General features: G+C 45.5%; 5 protein-coding genes across 7 annotated transcripts; 2 read left to right on the top strand and 3 right to left on the bottom strand.

Annotated features, from left to right (window-relative positions):
- Nucleotides 1-62: 62 nt before the first annotated feature.
- On the bottom strand, nt 63-838 carry LOC119554196 (endocuticle structural protein SgAbd-6). 3 transcript variants are annotated; one of them, XM_037864992.1, is made up of 3 exons: nt 690-838; nt 537-604; nt 63-470 (listed from the first exon to the last, which is right to left on the bottom strand). In XM_037864992.1, exons 2-3 carry the CDS (start codon nt 546-548, stop codon nt 69-71), a joined length of 414 nt encoding a protein of 137 aa, XP_037720920.1. In that variant the 5' UTR covers nt 549-604; nt 690-838; the 3' UTR covers nt 63-68. The 3 variants fall into 3 exon arrangements, with proteins under 3 accessions (XP_037720920.1, XP_037720922.1, XP_037720919.1); XM_037864994.1 differs by having other exon boundaries at nt 698-838; XM_037864991.1 differs by having other exon boundaries at nt 537-838.
- Nucleotides 839-5398: 4560 nt separating this feature from the next.
- Nucleotides 5399-7742, top strand: LOC119552994. Its single transcript, XM_037863012.1, has 2 exons — nt 5399-5974; nt 6241-7742. Exons 1-2 carry the CDS (start codon nt 5506-5508, stop codon nt 7704-7706), a joined length of 1935 nt encoding a protein of 644 aa, XP_037718940.1. The 5' UTR covers nt 5399-5505; the 3' UTR covers nt 7707-7742.
- Nucleotides 7715-14559, bottom strand: LOC119552993 (alsin homolog). The gene is made up of 5 exons (XM_037863011.1): nt 11965-14559; nt 9801-10419; nt 8607-9740; nt 8368-8519; nt 7715-8308 (listed from the first exon to the last, which is right to left on the bottom strand). The coding sequence occupies exons 1-5, from the start codon at nt 14291-14293 to the stop codon at nt 8085-8087; spliced, it is 4458 nt and encodes a 1485-aa protein (XP_037718939.1). The 5' UTR covers nt 14294-14559; the 3' UTR covers nt 7715-8084.
- Nucleotides 14560-15018: 459 nt separating this feature from the next.
- On the top strand, nt 15019-18382 carry LOC119554370 (interaptin). The gene is made up of 4 exons (XM_037865250.1): nt 15019-15163; nt 15269-17429; nt 17541-17669; nt 17732-18382. The coding sequence occupies exons 2-4, from the start codon at nt 15276-15278 to the stop codon at nt 17966-17968; spliced, it is 2520 nt and encodes an 839-aa protein (XP_037721178.1). The 5' UTR covers nt 15019-15163; nt 15269-15275; the 3' UTR covers nt 17969-18382.
- LOC119554371 lies at nt 18288-19123 on the bottom strand. Its single transcript, XM_037865251.1, has 3 exons — nt 19083-19123; nt 18731-19025; nt 18288-18673 (listed from the first exon to the last, which is right to left on the bottom strand). The coding sequence occupies exons 2-3, from the start codon at nt 18843-18845 to the stop codon at nt 18387-18389; spliced, it is 402 nt and encodes a 133-aa protein (XP_037721179.1). The 5' UTR covers nt 18846-19025; nt 19083-19123; the 3' UTR covers nt 18288-18386.
- Nucleotides 19124-21819: the final 2696 nt, after the last annotated feature.

Here is a 21819-nt window from a genome sequence, read left to right as displayed (position 1 = left end):
CCTATGGTTTTTTCCCCAAGTTTACAGAAAACATTAGAAAATTCAGTTCCCTTTCCGCCATTTGTTTATTAGACCTTAGGGGGCTTAGCGTAATCAAGATCTGGCTGCGACACCTGCTCGCTGACCTGTTTGGCGGCCAAGGAAATCTGAGGCAGGATGGCTCCGCCCTCGGGCACGAATCCGTGGTCATCGGCCTTGTAGTTGACGGTTACTTCCTTCCCGGTGGCATCGAAGTAGGAGTAGGAGCCGCTGATCTCGAGGTACTCATTCTCGGTGCCCTGGTTCCTGACCACTGCCTCCTCTCTGCGGTGGGTGCCGTCCTCGCCGAGGTATGAGAAGTTGTAGGATCCGTCCTCGTGCTTTTCGTGGGATGACTCGAGAATGGCCACCGGCGGCTGGGTAGTGGAGTTGACGTGGTCCACTGGAGCACTCAGCACAACCGCCAGGCAAAGAGCCAAAGAGATGATGACCTGGCAAGATGATTTTGGAATGGGGTAATCCTCGAAACGGTCATCTCCCGATGCTGCAATACTCACAATCTTGATCATGCTGCTGTCTGGATGGGGAGCTGACTTGATTTGACTCCGAGTCGGCGAAGACAGCTCTTTATATCGCCAAAAATGAAATGGAATTGGAATTGCGGTCGCCTTGCTTACCGGTTATCGGCCAATATCCAGACTCTTACTTACATACGTACAATATGTACATTATGAATCCACGGGTATTTACTTGAAACCCGTTCTAAGAATTAATTAAAGAGCAAGCTTCTTACCCAGGCCCATCTTCCATCCCATCCCATTGCAATTTCGAATTTCGGCCTGCAATTTGAGATTCTTAATTTATGTTCGACCCCGGGTAGGGTCTTATTCGCTCATCTGCGATATCATAACATTTAAATGAGTAAAATATGAATGCGAGAGAATTTGAGTCTGGACTTATGAGTTACATTAAAAATGTATACCACTTTATCATGAGCTTACTAAAATACATTACAATTAATAAAAAAATGCCCTGAAACGGTAGCCCTATATTTTCATCTAGTGTAATATTCTTTCCAGTTGTGAAAAATAATGCCTATTAAATGTATCGATGCGGTTGCCCTCGCTCCTTCTCACAAAGCTCTTCAGTTCGATTTCAGCAACCTCTTCGATTTTCTACTTTTTGGGCATTTTCCAGATTCGATTTTTCTCGAACGAGAACATGCCGGGATCGGTTTTTCCGCTCGCAATTGTTTACACGAAAACTATAAACAAAGCAAACACACGGCGTCCGTCGCCGCGTTTGCCCTCATTGATGTTATTTTTGGCCACTGGGCATGAGGCAGCACTAAGTTCTCCATCCTCTCCAGCCGACCATATTATACGCGTTCCACATAGCAGCCGGTCAGATGAAGATGTTGGTGGCCAACGGGATGGAGATGGGGGTGGGATGAGGGGGAAGATGGTCGGCGGATGGGCCTGGGATGGGTGGAAGGGTGCAGCCATTTCGGGCAGGGGCAGAATACTTAAAGGTGCCACATACGCATCGTTCGATTTGGATGCGGTCGGTTTCTTCGCGTTTTGTTTATGCAACAATAAATTTTACATTTAATTTTCGTTTCATTTGGAATGCTACAGCAATGTCGAAGAATGCCCCGATTTGGATCTGAATTGGATCTGCTCCCGGCGGGTGAAGCAATTTGTTAAATTTCGCGTACCGGGGGAATCTGGCAAGTATTGTTTCTTTGTTCGGGTTGTGAAATAATTCATCATTAATCGAAATTCGAAAATTCCGATTAAATGTTGAGCAATTGAAAAACTGAAATCAAAAATTACTGAAAATATGAGTACTGAAAACGATTTCCATTTTCTCTTATTTTGGTTCTTGATTTCAAAATGTTTTTGGGCCATTAGAAGCCCTGAATTTAGTTCGTTTTATGAGTTTGAATACGTGTTCCCTATTTTTGTAAGTTAAGGAAATTAGTCATTGGGTGTTGCCCATTTGGTTCGGAATTCAATAAGTAAAAGATAGGTATACGAGTTTTCATATAGCTCTAAACTATCAAAAACTCTGCAGAAAACATTAAAGAATCTATCTTTAAATTTAATTAGGGTTCTTCGCCTGGCTTGGGAATATTTTTGTTGGCTGCTAATGATGTTCATGATAATGACTGTAAATGAGCCGCAAAATGAGTTGCATGCGTCGTTGGATCGGTTGACTTTGATTAGTCCGATAAAATATATCCTCAAGTATGCCAGTTGGTGGGAAGATACTTTCCTATATATGCACTGGTTGATCATTTGCCAATCGTTGAACAAACTCATAGTAAATACGCCTTTTTCCCTTTCCTGTCGTTGTTTAAATGAAACGCCAGTAAGCGGAAAAAGACAAATCGACTAGAATTTAGGTATACACTTTTAGCATGTTCAAGACACACCGATGCGAACACATGGCACCGTGATGAGATTGGTTCTTGTGCCTTGCTTGCTTAGAAATTGAATTAATTTAATTTGGTTCGATTGATTTATGGACCAATCTGTGCTCTGGAAAACTGTGCCAAGAGGCGGCTGGGCTGCTGATCAGCGCCGCTGTCTAATGATCGAGAGTCTATATGCACGGGCCATACGAAAATAGCTTTATTTTTATAACTGTGTGCTGGTTTGGTTTCTTTTTTTATGGACTTCCCCCACATACGCAATGGACGGGATGGACGACGACGATGATGATGCTGATGGCATCTGCCAATGCACACAGCTGTCTTCCGATGCCAACTATGCGCACATACGTATATATTTATAAAGATATCTGGCCAAGGAAGTTGTAAACCACTCGGGAGGAGGCTGCCCATTAAGTTGTGATTTGTTTCAGGGGGCTGGCAATTAAGAGCGGCATCCACCTACTCCAAAATCGGTCTCCGCGCGGAGACAAAGGCCGCGAAAGATGAAAACGAAAACGAAAATGTGGGAAAATTCAGCCAGAAGCTGCACGGCCAAGGGTGGCGGCTGGGAAAGCCGGGAAATCGGTGGGGCTGGGATAAACAAAAACGACGACATGCCAAATGAAACGGGCAGCGCAAAAAGCGCAAAACTTTCGGCGGTCGGAAAACAAAAAGACAGACAGCCAGAGAGGAATATGTGCGGACGTGCGAGTATGTATAGGATAAATAAATAAAACTGAAAACTGAAAACGGAAAATTATGAAAAACAGGCGGCCGTAGTAGGTTGAAGCGTTCGCCAGCGACACGAGTGGATTTTTGGATTTTTAAATATTTTTAGCCAAACGGCAAAAGCGAATATTTTGCCAGTCGAGTGGGATATTGGAAAGATGAAAAATTATCGTCACTGTGTGTGTGTATCTGTGTGGGTGTGGTTCATCTGGGTACTTGGCAACAGGGGCCGAAAAACGCCCACTTCCGTGCGAAGTCTTTGAAGGAGATCCTGTTGTCGGAACCCTAATTGCCGGCACTGATCGCAACTCATGTCAATTGTAATACATATACTTTATAATGGCTTTAAACGGCACACCGTGGTTTTGATTTCTTCAGGTGCTCAGGTGGGGGAACTTTCCTTAATTACTGTGTGGTTTTCCGATCGCTTGTGGATTGTCTTGAAATCTTAAAAGCGAACCGTACACGCTGACGCTTCGCGACGCACTGCACCTACGCTCCAAAATTTTGAAAACTCAAAGACATTTAGAAAATTCTATTCACGAAATGTGTGGGGGAGGGAGCGAGACGGCACTGCTCGGGAAGAAAGAGAGGGCGTTAGAAGATTGAAAAGAGAGGGAGCGAGCGCCCGATGAATGGCTGCTCTCAAGTGCAGATCAGAGCGGTCCGATCGCGAGCCAAGGAGCCAGGCAATTTATGCTGCTGCTCGATGGCAGCAGATGGGCAGCCCCACCACCCACATCCCACCACCCACCAACCCACGCCCCATGGCATAGAAAAATCCGTGTCTAAAATCGGACAAAAAAAAGGAAAGGGGGAAACGAATCGATGAGTGCAGTTCGGCGTCAAAGTTCAAGCGGTTTTCGCAGTCGAGCGGGAAGAATTCTACACTTTCCACAATGCGATGATCGGCTGCTTAGTCTAAACATGGCTGCGGCCACACCCAGTCTTCCAGCCGTATCCCCACCCCGGGTCCGTGTTCGTGTCCGGGCATGGGGGTACGGGCCTTAGTCTTAGTCAGCCGGTGTATCCGTCAGTTGGCGGGTGAAAATAAACAACAAAGGGGGAAATACACAAAAAAAGGAGAGCAGCGAATATGAACGTTTTTATTCTCTAAACATTCCTGGATGTTTATGTTTTCCCTTTTTCCTCGAGCGGAACTCGGGGTGCTCAAGTGCTGGGCCTCCGCTGAAACAAGATTCCGAATAGATTCTAAAACGCTTAGTTAGGGCTCCCTCTTTTCCGAAACGGAAAACCGCCTCCTGCTTTTCCATTTAACTTTCTCTCACATTGTAAACATTTCACTTGACGCTTGATGCTAAATTTAACATTTTCGCCTTCGGGCAAAACAGGCAAATAAATTACGGAAATAAACAAAAATGAGAAACAGCAGCGGCAACAAAAAACTAAAGTTACCTGCGCTTCGAATTGCGGTTTCTTTTATCACTGGAGAATTTATAAAAAGAAAAAACAAATTGTTGGGTAGAAATGTGAAATGCATGGGTGGCAAAAGGGCAGGAAAAACTAGACATAAACAAAGGCCTGGGTTCGGAGGAGGTCGATTTGGTTGGGACATAACGCGGATAACTAGCTGCATCCCAGACGAAATTATGTAATTGCATAGCTGCTCTTATGACTGCCACCTATTACTGAAACATATACGCAATGGTTAAATCATCGACTTAGTCTGCAGCTACTGGAATAAACTAGCTGGGGGAGTAATTCAGTGGAAACGCTTAAATTATGTTTGCTTATATATATGTACTTACCATGGACAATATGTGTAGATACATTTTTGACCAATATGTATATTTGTATCATCATCATCAACCCAATCCGAACTATATTGCACTGCTAGGGCTCTTGTTGGATTCGTTCGTACATCAAAGCACAACCTTGTCAAGACGATGTTTATGTAGCTAGATGCCCGCTCCTTAACAATTCATCCAATTTAGGTACAACTCATTATGTTTACTTAATTATATGCAATAATTCAAATTATCAGTTTTGGAATAATATTTTCTTAGGGAGTTAAATTCCTTTTCTTAAAATATTAAACTTAAAGCTCGATGATAATGTAATTTATAATTATAGTAGGTAGACTTAATAAAGGAAAGGATGAATTAGTTGTATTCATAAACTGTAAAATATCTTACGATTCAGTCAAATCAAATTATTCTATATAACATATTCTATATCGAGAACTATTTTTTATGCATATATAACACTAAGTTTTTTCTATCAACCTTTGAATGGTAAAACTTTAAACTAATTGGAATTTTACAGTGTCACAGTTTCTCTATTAAATTCGACAATCTCACTGTTGCTTATTCTTTCTAAATTTCCTATCAAATTGAGCCATGGGCGAAAGAGAGGATCATTACGAGGGGAAGATCTCGAGCGTCGAGTCGTTAATGGACACCATGTTCAGCCGACTGCGCATCATCGCCGTGGATGTGGAGAAGTTGCAGAAGGCCAAGGAGAAGCTGGGTAACATGCAGCGGCGGAACACTTTCTACCACCTTTTGGGCCAGGATGACGACGGCAGCTTTATCCGGGGCGGAAGCGAGATGTTGGACCTCCGCTCCAAGTATTCCTTGGTCTCGGGCTTCAACCACCAATATGACACGGGTTCGGAGGAGGAACTTGACTTCGAGGAGTTGAGCGAGGACCTGTGCCAAATTCCTTTCGAGGAGGATCGTTGGCACGGCTATTTCAAGGGATTCCAGATCCTGACAACTCCACTAGCCCCCGATCCCAACGAAAACCGCAAGTGCGTCGAACTTTCGGCAATGCTGAACTGTGATACTGAACTCAAAAGTTATCTGCGTAAGTTTGCAAGTTGGTTTTGCTCATAAATTGCAATCGTTCAAAATAAGGGTATCTCGGGAAGTTTGAGATTGTCTCTAGTTCAGCCACCAAGGTCATATTAAACACGTTATATAATCTAAAAAAATAATAATTGTTCATTTCTGCCATTCCACTAGAACTAGAACCAAAGAAATGATAATGGATTAGAAAATCAAAATGCACCTTTTTGGTCTATTGCATTGTAATACCATTATCCGATTCTCATACATCCCAATCCTTTTTAGTAAGCGGAGTCCGTTGCTTCCTGGTCAATCTTTCCGTGGGTACCCAGCATGACAACCAGAGCCTGATTGTGAAGCTGCGGGAGGCGGAGATCAGTGTTTCCAAGGAGCTGGGCTTTCCGGTGGCGTCCTCAGTGATGGTAAAAATTTCGCCGCGGCACCAGTTCACCGGCGGTTTCAGCACTCAGTTCCGCCAAGAAGGCAAGACGTCCGTCGAACTGGTGCGGGGCCAAAGGATAATCCTGACCGTGGATCGGGAGTACTCTGACCGCTGCAGCTCGGATGTAATATATGTGAACGCGCGCTTTTTGATCGTCGATGTTCAGAGCTTGGACTTCATCCTGATTGGCGAAGATATCCAGCTGATGGTGCGGAGCATCCACGCGGACCACCTCAAGTGCTGTGTGGCTAAAGGAGGGATGCTGTACGCCCACATGCCCGTCCTGTTTCCGGCCAGGTGCCGTCGATTCCGGGTTTCGTACGAGGAGCTGGAGGACCTGACCTTCGCCCGAGAGGTCGGCCTAAATGTGGTGGTGTCGCATATTGTGGGCACTCCGAAGTACCTGGACGATTTGGAGCACGCGATGACCGTCATGCACTGCGATGGCATGCGGCTGTACGCCAGAGTGGTTCTGAACGAGATCCAGGGCTGCAAAGGGGAGCTTAACTGGGCCACCAAGCGCTACGACGGCTTCCTGGTGGAACTGGCCCAGCCGGCGATTATTCCGGACATCATGCACCTGTGTCCCGACGCCGAGTGCTTCATGCAGCTGGCCTACGCTTCGAAAAAGCCCATTATCTTCGATCCGCAGCTTTTAGACGAGCAGAAGCTTAGGGTGGACCCGGCGCACTACTACTACACTTTCTACTATCCGGACAAGTACGTGGTGAAATGTCCCCAGCCGAAAAACACCATCTACTTCAGCTTCCTGCAAAACGCCATCTTCCAGCAGATCTGCCCAGTGGCCCTGGCTGGCACTCCGTATTGCGATCGATCCCACACTGGAGCAGACAGCCTGGCGAGAGCCGTAGTAACCGCCTCCATGGAGGTTCATGCGGTGTCCATCGTCGTGATCGGGGTCACCACGCGAATGGTGCAGAAGATCGCGCACTTCCGACCGCAGACTCCCATCCTCTTCGTCAGCCACATGCGCTCCGCCGAGGACTATGTTTCGATGTACCACAACGTCACAATGCTCCCATTTCGCACAAAGTGCTTCATTACGCATCGGCGAAACGTCTTTCGAAAGGCAATCTATGCGTTGGCCTACTTGGTGAAGCGGAAGATCGCCCAGCAGAACGATCAGGTGATCCTGGTGTATAACTACGAGGAGGGCACTACCTTTCCCGAGAAGTATGTCATTTACAAGCTGGACAAGACGAACTTCGCCCTGCATATGGCCGACATTCTGTTTACTGTGGACCAAGACCAAAAGCGTCAGACCCTCAAGGATATCGAGGCCATTTAGATCCCATATATGTGTGTAGATTATTTATTTGGTTTGGTGAGTAATTGGAATGTTAATGCGTTGACCTAGAATATACAAAACAGATACATACATAAATATATAGATACACATTTTCTACACAGATATAACCATTAGCTTCTGTACAGATTTTATACCCGTAATTCTATAAGGGAATTTTGTCTTCGAAGGTATGTACAGACTATAAACGGGAAATGTACAGTTGCGCTTCAACTTTATAGTGCCCCAAAAAAGTTAAATATTTTCTTTTCGGGATTAAACGATTGCCTAGCCTTAAGAATCTGATAGGGGGAATTTCGATTGATCGAATTAACAATGAGGAAAACAATATAACAACTGCTATCTTAGGGCTAAGAACGCTCAGGGATTCTTTTGCAGAGCCCTTGAGGTTACGTGCTCGTAGGCAGCCTTCAGAGTGGTGTAGCAGTAGCCCGCCATTCCATTCATTTCGGCCTGGAAATTGGGGCCACCCGTCAGATCGTCCAGCAGAGCCAACTCCGCACCCAAGTGGGGAACCGCAGCGCGCAGCATAGTAAGCATGGTGAGCGGAATCATGTTGTCCGCATTGAGCTGGGCGGCATTGGCTGTAAATTAATGAAATTAATGAACACTTTCACGGAGTTCTATGTGAATAAAAACTCACCAGCCATGGCGTGCTCGTAGGCCTCGGTTAGCAGCTGCGTGCTGCGCTGTATCACAGTCAACATGTCCTGGGGACTAAACTTCTCCTGCAGTTCCTTTAACGTCTGGACGGACTCCTCAAATTTGGGGTCCAGCATCACATTGTGGAGGAAACTGAAAACAAAATACAGTTTAATATTATATTTAACTCAAAATGTCATTAATATAACAAAATAGTTGAGTCAATAGTTATTATTGTACCTCTCGTGGCCCATAAGTTCAACGAGCTCCTGGTCCTTAAGTTTCTCGGCAAGATTAAGATTCTGCCGATACATTTCATCCTTCCGGCTGTATTTATTGGCGTACAGTACAAACAGGGTGGAATATATACCCTCCGACAGAACAAGTGGGTAAAGCAGGGTAATATGCGATATAACCTCCCTGCTGCCCTCCATGTGGCAATATTCCTCAGGCAGTGCTGGAAACATCTTGCGCACAAACCGGTAAATGCGGCGCGATATGGACTCCCACTCTCTCATGGCCTGCTTAGCCAAGATCGGGGTGGGTTTTACCTTCCAATAGCCATACGAGTAGTGAAAACAGTTCGCTATGCGATCGTTCAAAGCGTACAGCGGATGATGCCGATCCTTGAAGGCTTGCTCCAGGTACAAACGTATAGAGGACACATCCTGCTCCGTGAGCACCGAAGCCATTCCAAAACTGGGCACCTGTTCCAGCATTGCACTTGTCGTGGATGTTGTTGAGGTAATTGAGCAATCACTGCTGTTTATGTGCTTCGAGATGCTGTTATTGTTGTGACTTAGCTTTGTAAAACTTTCGTTGAGCGTGCTGGATTCATCGCCATTGAAAGTGCTGTTTAGAAGGCTTTGGTCCAACTGAAAACTGGTCAAACTACTGGTGTCCAGGTCCCGAGATGTATTGTGGCCCATGGAAAGCAAGCTATCCGCCCTATGCAGTCCACCTGGCTTGCTGTTAAGAGTCTCTTGGGAATGGATGCGACGTGGTGGGAATCCCAGAAAGTCCAGCGCCGATGCAGCCTCCGTTTGCAGCTTGCTTAGTGTATTTGTGGTGGTCCGTGCCTTTGCCAGTGGAGAAGACGTTTTCTGCGGAAGCGGCAGACTGAGCAAGATGTTGTTGAAGTAGTTACCGGGCTTGGCTCCTTCCCGAGCCCTCTGCTTGCTCATGTACACCGATATGCAGTTCCAGATTTGAGCCGTGCTTAGTGAGGGTTTCGAGGATTTTCTGAGGGTGCCTCCTGATGAATTGACATTGGAACTGCTGCTGGTGGCCGTACAATTAGCCAAGTCCGATTCGAAGTTGTTGAACAGCGAGCGCCACTTGCGATTGTGATCCACCACTTGGCGCCCAAGGGAACTAAAGATAAATATAATATTTTAAGTTTAAAAAAAGATCGATGTGGTCTTGTTGACTCACCTGGGGTATTTAGGAAAGCGCCGATTTAGCACCAGTTCGCCAGCCTGAATGCGCACTGTCTCCCAGGTGCCACTAAGCTGTCCGAACATCTTGTTGCCGATTAGCTCGCAGGTGTCGTCCGCCTCCCCGGTCGCTATACATCCACTTCCGCCACCGGCATCTCCACAGGGCATGTAATACTCGCCCCGTCCGCTGGGGCCATGGAGCGTAAGTTCGCCCTCATAGTAATAGTCGTTCTCAAAGACCGCAACTCCACTGCCCATCAGATCGTCTCCGGAGAAGCTGCCCTCGAAGTAGTCGCCGCGGTTGGTGATGCAGCTGCCGATTCCAGATCGTTTATTGTCCGCGAACATCCCCATATACTTGTCCCCGCTAACCAGGTCCTCTATCACACCGTATCCACTGCGGGCATTGGCCTGGTACTCGCCCACGTAGATGTATCGGTTGTTTCGCATCATCCCGTGGCCGTGGAACAGACCCTCGCAAAAGTTTCCCTCGTAAACTTCGCTTTCAGAAGTATCCTTGCTGTGGATTTCGTAAACACCATGGCCGTGGAAGCGACCACCCTTGAAATGGCCCACATACAGACCCGATGAAGGAATCACCATCTTGCCATACCCTGCGAATTGACATTGTGTAAATATTTTTATTACAAACAGTGACATTAAAATAATTTGTAGGGTCGGCAGTGAATTCTTTATCAGCATCATACGACGATATTGACAGATAGATCTTATTATAAAACTTAATATATAGAAATTAGACAATTTTCTCTTTCTCGATACATCATAGTACTCTAATTTATCTTACTTCATTATTAGAAGCATTCGCATTTTTCGTCTTACATTTTACACCCTAATTAGAATTAAATTTATTTACCAGTTACTTGGTGAGTAAAAGGGTATAGTACATTCCTCAGAAAGTTTGTAACATGTATAAGGAAAATTTTCGGATCAACGAAGTATATATATTCATAATCAGGATCACTACCCGAGTTGATTTAGACAGGACATTCTGTCTGTTCGTCCAAAATCTTGAGAATCTCGGAAAGCTACGAAGTTGTGATTGCGGATTCTAGAGTTTTGCAGCGCAAGCTTATTTCAGCAGTGTCACACCCACAAATCACATTTATAAAGATTTTATCAGTGTAATTTTCAAGTGTCAATATCCATCGGCATCCCGAAAATGGTTTGAATTTTAACGTTAGTTAACTAGTTAACTTGGTCGAGGTACTCGACTATGACGTTCTATCTTGCTTACACTGGTCCTGTTCAATTTCGCCATATCGTCCCTAGTTATACCCGTTACTCGTAGAGTAAAAGGGTATACTAGATTCGTCGGAAAGTATGTAACAGGCAGAAGGAAGCGTTTCCGACCCCATAAAGTATATATATTCTTGATCAGGATCACTAGCCGAGTCGATCTAGCCATGTCCGTCTGTCCGTCTGTCTGTCCGTCCGGATGAACGCTGAGATCTCGGAAACTATAAGAGCTAGGCTATTGAGATTTGGCGTGCAGATTCCTGAGCTTCTTACGCAGCGCAAGTTTTTTTCAGCAGAGTGCCACGCCCACTCTAACGCCCACAAACCGCCCAAAACTGTGGCTCCTACAGTTTTGATGCTTGAGAAAAAATTTTAACTGAAATGTATTGATCTCGGCAATACCTATCGATTGACCCAAAAAAAATTTGCACACGCCCACTTTAACGCCCACAAACGGCCAACAAACTTCAAAAAATCGTAAATAAAAACGTGAATATCTCGGAAACTATCAAAGATAGAGAATTGAGATCTCAGATTTAGATTCCGTAGCCTTGTACGCAGCGTAAGTTTGTTACGCAAATATGCCACGCCCACTCTAACGCCCACAAACCGCCCAAGCCTGTGGCGCCCACAATTTCCATGCTAGATAAAAAATGTTAACTGAAATGTATTGATCTCGTCTATCGATTGATAAAAAAAATTTGCCACGCCCACTCTAACGCCCATAACGCTTAAATCTGTCTACCGCCGGTAGGTGGCGCATTTCAATCTCGCTTTGCTGCTTGCATATCTCCATTTCCTTTTGGTCCCTTTAGCTGAGTAACGGGTATCTAATAGTCGAGGTACTCGACTATAGCGTTCTTCCTTGTTTTAACTTTAAACTTTTCAAATAATTATCTTACCTTCAATGACTCCATAATGTAGCTCCCCGCAGTAGACACTGCCGTCCGGATACTCTAGATAGCAGTTTCCGTGAAGGACGCCCTTTCTCCAGGTACCGCAAGCCTTTACCCGGGAAAACTTCGAATGCTCCCGGCTAAACTCGTAACCCGTGGAGCGAGAACTCGGCACGGCACTACCGAGCGGTCTGCCCAAGGACGCAACAATGCTCGATTGCAGCTGGTCTAGCCACACCTTGCGCATTTCCTGCGAACGCGTTGTCACCAGGAATGTCTTTTCCGGCGTTGTCAAGCGCAGGCACAGGTCGCCTTCGGTCCACACCCACAGGGTAGTTAGTGGATAGGAGTAAAGCGAGTTGCCGCCAACTTGACAGAGGAAGTCTGAGAACAGAATGAAGCTGTTGCTGGATATGCTGATGCCAGAGGTGACTAGTTTCAGTGGCACCAGGGCCGACGTGAGGATCACCCTTCGTTGTCGCCTTCTGAACTGAACAATTCTGGGGTTCCGATCGTTGCTGCTCCAGAAATCTCTGGTGTTCACGGCCAGCTCCTGGCTGATGCAACTGTGTCGCGCGAATTCCGACCAAGCCACTCTGTGTTCTCCGTACTCTGGTTGCGACCTCACTAGCAGCTCCATAAACTGAACAAACAGCTGGTAGATACTGAAGGGTTGCTGAAACAACCGTGTGACGTAGCTCTCCTCGTTGAGCTCAGGCAGTGGGCTGCCAAGTCCAGCAATGGCGGCCACTGCCTCACCAAATCCATTCACCGAGTACACATCGCAATAGGCCTTCGTGTAACCGGAGAACAAGTCGATGTATTCCTTGTAGTGACAGATGAACAGCAGATCGGCGGCTTGCACGAAGTCAGCCCGGTAAAAGCCCTCCAACGAATGCAAAGTCGCCACAAGCAGGCACAGGATTCGCTCCCAGTTCACCAACAGTGGACCGAGGATGCAAAGTGCTTCTAGCTCCGATTGCCGCTGCCAGATCTCCAGGGACTGGACTGCCTGACGGTGCTTGAGCAGCAGCTGCAACTGTGATTGCAGATGACTCAAGTAGTAGTGGTACTGGCGCTGGAACTGCCTTTGGTTTTGCAACGTGTATCCGCCGGAAGACATGAGCAGTCGTAGTTGCCGTGGCCACGCAGCTCCCAACTGAAGCTGGAGGAGGGTCTGGGCATAAGTGCTGGATTGCTGCAGATGTCGCATTGGAGGAGGTGGCTGAAGGGATTGTATTTGTCCAGAGGCATTTAGCAGTAGCGTGTGATAGTCGCCGCAAGTCGCCTCTAGCGCAGAATTTTGTTCTATGGGTAATGACGCCGAGTTATCCGATATGGTGATCTCCATGGGCGAGCTCACATCCTCACCCAACTGGGAATGACTGTTTAGGCCCCAGTGATAAAGCCTTCCGTCAAGGGTGCGGGCCACCGTATGCTCCAACCCGGCTGCAATGCTGCAAACGCCCATGCTGTCCAGTTTCTGCAGGCGCATGACATTGGCTCTTCTGATGTGATCCCCGGTGCCGAGAAGCCCATTGTTGGAGGCTCCGAAGGTGAAAAGTTGGGTGTGGAGCAGAGCGTAGCCTTGATGGAGCAGGTGTCTCGTGTTGGCAGCAAAGCTGCGTTCTGAGTTGTCGCTGCTAAGGGATTTCACAGAAGCCCGTTCGTCCTCGGGCTCTTCTTTTCCACTGGCCACAGGAAGCTGAAGCACATCGTCGGCCAGGTTGTAAGGAGCAACAAGCATCACAAAGTGCTCGTTTCCGGCTGCAAGGTCTAGCAGTTCCTTGCCCTCTTCGTAAAGACGCATGTGGCGGGGCTGTTGCTCCGCCTTGAAGACCTCTCCGCAGCTCCCCATGACATACGTTTCTCCTGCAGAGCCGACGAAGACCACGCCCTCGGCGGAGCAACAAACCCGCCGGATGCGAACGCCCTCAGCGAGCAGTTCCAGCGGATCGAAGCCGAGGGTTTGCCAGGCATGCGGGTGACCCACATCACGACCAGATGCCGTGGCCTGGCGCTGCACAGAGCCGTTGCAAAGAACAACGAAGAGTTCTCGGCTGCCGGAGCAGAAGTCCATGTCCACCACATCGGTGCGCAAGAGTTGTATGTCCAGGTGCTCGCGGTTGGCCTGCAGCTGGGCAGAGTAGAGGGCGTGGTCGGTGGTCAGGAGGAGCAGGCCCTCGCCAATGCTGCAAATCCGCGATGCGGGAGCCCGCTGCAGAGGAGGCAATCCGCGCCAGTGGAGCTGCAGCGTCCTGCCCTCGTGGTAGATGGCGAAGCGCTCCCGATCCTCCTGGCTCCCGGATGCCGAGTCATCCGCTGCAGTGGCCATGACGCGCAGTGTTGGTGGGGATTTGACCAGGGCCAAAGTTTTGTAACACGACGCAATTGCACGATTCGCCTGCTGGCCGTTCTCACATGCTGCACGAGCTCCGATCTCCGCTAGGCACTATTGGCACCATCAAACATCTTACGCCGCGAAATGGAACTCAGTTTTGGATGTCACGGTAGAAAAATGTCTGTTTTCACTTGATTTTTACTTGCTAATAAGAATTCATGTTTTTGTGATGGTTTCTTGGTCTGAGTGTGGCCAGCGGTTTTGATGAACAATTAGAATTTGTTAAGAAAGGGTATGTATGAAATCGGCATTAGGGCTACTCTTCAAACTGTTAAGATAAGATAGCTTATCAGTCTGTAAACAGTACCAACCAACGAAGATCAAAGTGATCGATGTTAAATTAAGCTAATACTTAATAACTTGTATATTTTATGGAGTTATTTGCGTACTTTTGCTAAGCTGTTTTTGAGAGAGTCAAATTTTGGGTAGTTGCCATATCTAATATTTTTTACTTAACTATTGAAATAATGTTTTGCCCTATGTACACTTACGATAGCATTCATATAACATAGCCAACAATAAATAATTAATTATTATTTATTTTATAATTTCTAATACTACTTGATTTCGTCACGCCACTAGTTAATACATTCAAGTTCAATTGGTATTTTTCTTGCGACCCAACATTTTTTGTTATTTTAAATACGGTCATACTTCTATTGTTATCAGCTGTTTTGTTAGGGAAAAAAGTTTTCTTCAGATTTTGTTTACTCGCTTAAAATGTAGTTTTTTCGTTTAATTGTTTCCGTTACTCAAATGTAACATAAAAATTAATCCTAAGTAACAGTGCTGCAACATAAACGGGTACGTTTTGGAGGTTAAGTAAAGCCGTTTTGCCCAATTAGCATCCGCCTACAAAACTAGTTTTTGGCCACGAACTCATCCCCCAAAATAAAATTATCTGTACAGCTCGGCAATGGATTCAGACTGCGAGGGCGCTGCAGCGTTGGCTGATGACTCCGGCCACTTTAGCTGCACCAGCGACGAGGGTGGGGGCGAATCCGGGCAGAGGACGGAGCCGGATCGGGAGCAATCGATGTTCCTGGTGCGGCAGGAGCTCCTGCGGTCACGCAGCGAAGTAGAAAGACTCTTGAAATCGGAGCAGTGGTATAAGCAGGAGCTGAAGTCCCAGAAGCACAGCAGACTGGAGACCCTGGAGAGGTTATACGCCCAGGAGCGCAAGTATCTGATGGAGAACCAAAGGCTGCAGCAGGAATCGATGCGGCTGCACTCAAAGTGTGCCACTCTGGAGAAGCAGCAAGAGCAGGGATCCCCAATGTCCCCTGGTACATCTTCATTCAAGGCGGACTCGGAATCCCCCGACTTATCCTTTGAGGCCAAGCAACAGGAGGCTCGCCTGCGGGATCAGCGTCAGTTGATAGACGTGCTCCGAAAGCAGAAAAAGATGCTTCTGGACGATATTCAGAGACTCAGCCTGGAGCACGACGAAAAGCTGTCGCAGTTGCAGCAATCCTTGGCTGGCATGGAACTGGAGAGCAAGCACATGACGGGAAAATGCAAGCAACTGCTTGACCTAAAGAGCCAAATGGAGCACCAGCTAGAGCTAAAGAGCAGTGCACTGCGCAGTGTCACCGCCGAGCGGGAGCAGCTCCGCCAGGTCATCGCCGAGCTGAACGAGACGCTGCAAACGCAGGAGCAATTGCTAGCAATCAAAGAACAAGAGTTCCTTGATCTAAAACAGTACTACCAGCAAAAGTTGACCAGGGAGAGCAGCATGGAAATCATGCACTCTTATAGCTTGAAATATCATGAAGAGATCAACAGCAAGACGAGTGAAATAGCCGGCCTGAAGAACTCTCTTAACGAGCTTCAGTCGGAGCTAATGATGATGTCCCAGTTGAAGGAACAAAGCGAGGAGCAGCAGCGTCAGCTGGAACAGTTGGAGTTCAAGTTGGAGGCTCAACTTTTGGAGGAGGCCCAGCTCCGCCAAAGCGATGCCTTTAAGCTGGAGCAGGTGGAGAATTTAACAATTTCCTTGGCTTCCTTGCAAATAGAAAAGGAATGCCTGAAAGAAAATTTGAAAGAGGCGCAAAACACTCTAAAAAAATTAGAACAGAAAGTGCACCTTCTTCACGGACAGTATGCCGAGATGTGTTTAAGGTGCGAAGAGACCAAGCTGCAATTGGAAGTAGAGAAAATGGAGATTGGCAAGTTAAAGCAGCAAAGCTCCGTCAAGGAAAGTGAGTTAACGAAGAAACTCCAAGCGTATGCAGATCAGTGCGATGAGCTTAGAAAAGCCTTAGCCAAAGCGGAGTCCAAAATGGATGACCAAAGCAAGAATGCAGAGATTTGGCAAGAGCAGCTGAAATCGATCGAACGATCGAGACAACAAGAAATCAAACAGTGCCAAGCAACTCAAACGGACTTTGAGGATCCGATATTAATCCAACGAATCGAGACTTTGGAACTACAACTGGCCGATGTTAAGATCCAGAAATTACAAACAGTTTCGCTACTCCAAAGACTACTGCAGCAGCAAGACGCCAAGATAAAGAGCACAAACGAAATGGAAGCAGACTGGATACAACTTTTAGATGCCCTGCAAGCTACTCAACTCTTGGAGCAGGAAATGCGGGTGGAGCTTCAGCGTAAGACGATTGAACTGGAGCAATTAAATGAACTGTTTGCTGGGCAAAACGATGAACTGCAGAAGCTCCAGCAATTGAGTCTTGCCAAGGACGAGCAGAACCGGCTGGAGTTACAGCTGCTGAAGGAAACATTCCAAGAGAATCTGGAGATTCACTCCGCTGATTCGATAAACTTACAGAGGCTACAAAGCCAGGTTAACTCCTTGCTCGAAGAGCGGGAGGAAAGTACGCGAGAGGAACGCAAGGCAGTGGAGTGCTTGCGATCTCTCGGTCAAGTTCTCGAAATGGAAACGGGAAGAAGGCTGCCACACATAAAAAGCTGGCCACAGTTGGCTAAACTTTTGCGAAAGGAACTGCGAAACGGGAGAGTGAACCACCGAAAGGCTGAAGAATTACCAGGGCTTAAAATAAAGCTGGCGGAGATAAGCGGACGGCACAAACAAGCGTTGTCCAAAATCGAGGTAAGAAAGGTACACGTAGGTGCCACAAATATCGCAAAAATCGTACCCCTTATAAACAATGTTTGAAAGATTTGAGAAAGACAAAATAAATAAATATTTATTTTTTCGAAGTATCTGGAGCAAACATTGGCAGCGGAGCGAGCGCGTTTTGAAGCCTCGGATTCGGGTAAATCGACGGCCAGCTCCACACCCCAGGAACCAGCCCATGAGGTGGCTAATCTGATTGATGACTACAAAAAGGTAACTAGCTCCACTTAAAGTTGTAATCTTTCCATAATTATAACTGATTTGTCTCGTCGCAGCTCGTCCAACAAACCGCCAATGAGACCTGTCGCCCTCGTAACAGCTTCATATTGGAGCTGATCGAGCGGAGTCAGCGTTGCCAACCGAATTTGTGCCAATTAAGCGAGGATGTCACCGCATGTCAGGCTGATATGGATGAGCTCAGCAGGCTGCTAATAGCTGGTCGGAACCAGAAGAGAGTGGAGGTCATGCCCTCCCTGATGGAGGAACTTCGAGCGGTGGCAGAGCACTCTTAGACTATCAAAATGTAATTTTCAGTCTAATTTTCACAAATTTCATAAGAAGTACTTAATATTTTTACCTCGAATTTTGTTAGTTTGTGAATTGTGCAATTACTCAATTAACATTTGTGTTTACCCTAGTCCCATTATCTTAATATCCTCTTAGATCCTACTTAGTAAAATTATGGAAATATTCATTGTTTGTTTTTTTATATGTTACCTTTATTTATTTGTAAAACCTTTTTGTTTAATTTAAAACTTTCCAACTTCTATACGAACGTTACATGCCAAGTTAAAAATCTATTTTTCCTAAATTAAACATATATAAACCATATTTGGTTGTCACAAAATACATATTTATTTTTGTAGTCGATAATATTTAGAAGTTAAATACCATGTGAAGAATAAAATATATATATTTGTGTGAAACCGATTATAGCTTTGGAGGTACGAATGGGCACCTGGGAATCGTAGTACCTTCAATGACCGTAATGCTCTCTTTTTCCGAATATCGCGTGTTTCCATCTTCGTCCACTTCTAAAAGTTTCTCTGTTTCGCCTTTTATAGTTCGCGTTACACCACACCTGGGCTTATTCTTGTTATCCATGCATAAAATAAGAAGTTCGGTGTGCAGTTTTTCAGTTGGCTTCAAAATCTTAGTCACTGTACAATACGATGTAAACTTTTTAGGGCAGGTTACTCCGGCACATTGCCATCCATCTAAGGACAAGTAAACGTTGAAATACATACGAGCTTGCAGATAAAACCAATATTTACCCTTAGTTTTTTTTACAGTCGCTTTATTCATGTTCTCATTTAAGTGTCCATATGAGTCCACAGAAATAGATAAACTAGCCACCACTACTAGTAACAAGGGTAGACAAGCGTTCATAGCTGGTCCTTGCTGTTTAAGTTTTTTATAACTGATTGGTGTAAAGCAGATTCTCTCATTTATTCGATTTTCTTGGTAAGAGTTCCGTGTAAGTGCTGTGGTAAATTAATTTCGCTAAATATTCGTAGCATTTAAAGGGTTTAAAAGTTGGGCAAATGCTAAGGACAGAAATTGTAGGCCCTAAGAATTTGACTGTCCATAAATCACACGTTTGTTCTAATTTACGTTTAAACCTACCTATGTAAGTACTATCCAAAATAGTTCCTTAAATGAATCAGGAAAAACGCCTTCTAAGCAGGCAAACGTCTTGCAGGCCTCTTCCATCAATGATGTAAGCTGTAGCAAATCGATTTTGTGGCTTCATCTTCAATCAGAGACGGCGGCAGTCTTTTTCTTTTCTGCTCGAATATATTAAACGAAGGCATCCGACACCGCCCTTGGCATTGTCAACGCCTGGAATCGGATCCGGAGGGGCTCGTAGGGGGAGGGCCGAACCACTTGGGTATTGATAAATGCGTTGAAAACTAAGCGACCGCCCAGTGGATTACCACCTCCCTACGCCAGGCTCCCCGATCCTCGGAGAGCACCTCCCGCAGCCAGCTCGCGATGAGGAGCAATCGACCACAATCGCTGGTCAAATTCAATTGGCGCAATTTTTCATCTGTGGCTCCAAGGGATCCAATCTGGCGGATCCTTTTGGGCTGTTGCTGCTGCCGTCTATTGTTGCTCTGGGCCTTGGCAATTGTTCTCGGCTCTGGATCTCTGGAGCTATGGAGCTACGGAGCTGCCGAGCCCTCGGCTCAAGGTTGTTTATTTTGAAAAATCACCATCACCCGATCGTGGCCTGTGCCGACGGCTGGGGATTTAATTCTACTCTGGACATTTATAAATTGCATTCAATTTATACACAACACGAAAGCGTGATTTTTACATTTTTACAATCTAGCGAATAATAGATCAGCGTCGTATTATTGCCGACTCCTCACTGCAATGCTCTTCGTAGCAATCGATGCTTTTTGAGTCTTCAGCCTGTGGCATGAAGAAGGTTCCTTTACTTTTTGGAAAGACGGAAAAGAATTTGCCGTATTTATTATATCTTCTAAAAATTGGTTTAAAACTAAATATGGTTTTGGGCATAACCAGGAATTATGACCAAACCTTAGTTTTGGGTTAGGCATTGCTAGCATTTATAAGAAGATTGGTATTTTCGGCCCAGACCTGGTTTTATAAGTCCAAAAAACATGGTACCTTTTGTTATTTATTTATTATTTCAATAATAGATATTGTGGTTCTACTGAACCAAATTCCCAACAAAACTTTAGTTTCTTTTATCATAGATTTTTAAAGATTTATAAAAAAACTGATAATATTTAGATATTTTTAACATGATAAAACATGTTATATGTATATTTCAAAGTCATTTGTAGTAAAACCCCAGAAGTATTTTCAAAAATGCGTTGGAAGCGATTTAAAGTCCCCATTTATTCCACTTGACTGCTGCACGGGATAGATCCCCTTTGGGGCTCTATTATTTAAATACAATTTCCCTACCTCATGCTGGCCCTTGAAAACTTCGGCCCCAAAGATGGGGCATCGTCTCGTCCATTTGATTCGATCAGAGTGCTTTTTGTTGTACTTTTCTTTGGCTCTTTGATTTCGGTTCTGTGTGTTGAGCAGGTCGCTCATTAAAGGGGAAGAAGTAGGCGGGAAGAGGGGCTTCTGGCCAAACAAAAGGCATAAACATTTAATTCTCACCAAAGCGATTGATGCGGTCGAAGGGGCAGAGCGACGATGTCGAGCTCCGTCCGACTGTCGGTTTGTCTGGGGATACGATCCTTCTTCTCTCCCAGCCAGGGTCTCAAATCTCGAGAGCCAGTCCTAGTGCCAAATTGCAAATGCAACTTGTTAACCTTGAAAACCGAGCGGACGGATGGCCCGGCGGACAGATAGTCAAGGAGCCTGAACCGCAGACCCCGCACAGTATGAGGCATTTAGTCAGACGTCGTCGTTGTTGTTGGTGGTGGCTGTTGTTGTTGTTGTTCTTGGTGATACCACTGATGCCGCTGTTGTTGTCCGTCTGCCGATCACTCGTTTGTCTAGCTGCTGCCCCCCGCTTATGTACAGCTACACTTAAAGAAATACCTCTTAAAATGTTAGTTCTTACCATAGGATGGAGGCTCCAATAAAGCAAATGTAAGCTGAAAAAAACCTTCAGATCATAAGATTTAAACCAAATCATAACTATTTAACCAACAAATTCCCCATATTGCTCTTGAGATGGTGAAAAAAATTCGTTCTTTAATCCTTTAATTTTTTTAACCTGTCGAATAACTTGTCATTTTTTAAAACTAAAACTAAAATCTTGTAAGTGTGAATCCCGATTCCCGGTTGATCAGTTGGTATTTTTTAGATAATTGGCTACCATCTCTTTATGGAAAACTAAGCCAAAATAGTAACGTGATTCATAGTCAACACTATATAACATTCCTACATGATTTAGATGTCATAAAGAAAATATTAAATTTCATTTGGCTTATACCTAGTTACCAGCGAGATTCTGTGCTCTGAAAAGATGGTTTTTATATTTTAAGATTTTAAATGTTTCAATTTTAATGATTTACTTAAACACTAAGATCTGCCAATCAATACTTAAAGGCTTATCCAAACAGAGCAACATAAAATGTATGAGCTGACATTTCTTCTCTTCTTTTTGTCAGTGCACTTCGCATATTGAATAATGCGTTTATGGCCAGATGAATGACACTTCATACATGCGTCCCTGGAGCTGCAACTTGCAACTGGCAACTGGCAACTGGGCTCAAACGACTGGTAACGCAGGCCAGGAGGGTAAGGATGCCGGGTCTGCCTCCTGGTGGTGCATATTTCATGCGTAAACTTTGGCTTGGGCATCCGCCACTATTCGTCATTTGTGCCGGGCCATGTCAGTGCTGTGTTTGAAAGAAATTCGTTTAAA

Source organism: Drosophila subpulchrella, chromosome 3L, assembly GCF_014743375.2.
Source record: "Drosophila subpulchrella strain 33 F10 #4 breed RU33 chromosome 3L, RU_Dsub_v1.1 Primary Assembly, whole genome shotgun sequence".
NCBI classification, from domain to species: domain Eukaryota; kingdom Metazoa; phylum Arthropoda; class Insecta; order Diptera; family Drosophilidae; genus Drosophila; species Drosophila subpulchrella.
This window is presented reverse-complemented; position numbering and strand designations above follow the sequence as displayed.

What these genes read in the sequence shown, in the direction of transcription:
- LOC119552994 (XM_037863012.1), top strand. Translation starts at nt 5,506, where the DNA reads ATGGGCGAAAGAGAGGATCATTACGAGGGGAAGATCTCGAGCGTCGAG. An exon ending in TGAACTCAAAAGTTATCTGC is followed by an intron (nt 5,975 to 6,240) that starts GTAAGTTTGCAA and finishes AATCCTTTTTAG; the next exon opens with TAAGCGGAGTCCGTTGCTTC.
- LOC119552993 (XM_037863011.1), bottom strand. Translation starts at nt 14,293, where the DNA reads ATGGCCACTGCAGCGGATGACTCGGCATCCGGGAGCCAGGAGGATCGG. An exon ending in CGCTTTCCTAAATACCCCAG is followed by an intron (nt 9,741 to 9,800) that starts GTGAGTCAACAA and finishes ATTTATCTTTAG; the next exon opens with TTCCCTTGGGCGCCAAGTGG. An exon ending in GAACTTATGGGCCACGAGAG is followed by an intron (nt 8,520 to 8,606) that starts GTACAATAATAA and finishes TTTTGTTTTCAG; the next exon opens with TTTCCTCCACAATGTGATGC.
- LOC119554370 (XM_037865250.1), top strand. Translation starts at nt 15,276, where the DNA reads ATGGATTCAGACTGCGAGGGCGCTGCAGCGTTGGCTGATGACTCCGGC. An exon ending in AAGCGTTGTCCAAAATCGAG is followed by an intron (nt 17,430 to 17,540) that starts GTAAGAAAGGTA and finishes ATTTTTTCGAAG; the next exon opens with TATCTGGAGCAAACATTGGC. An exon ending in TGATTGATGACTACAAAAAG is followed by an intron (nt 17,670 to 17,731) that starts GTAACTAGCTCC and finishes GTCTCGTCGCAG; the next exon opens with CTCGTCCAACAAACCGCCAA.
- LOC119554371 (XM_037865251.1), bottom strand. Translation starts at nt 18,845, where the DNA reads ATGAACGCTTGTCTACCCTTGTTACTAGTAGTGGTGGCTAGTTTATCT. An exon ending in GACTGTAAAAAAAACTAAGG is followed by an intron (nt 18,674 to 18,730) that starts GTAAATATTGGT and finishes ACTTGTCCTTAG; the next exon opens with ATGGATGGCAATGTGCCGGA.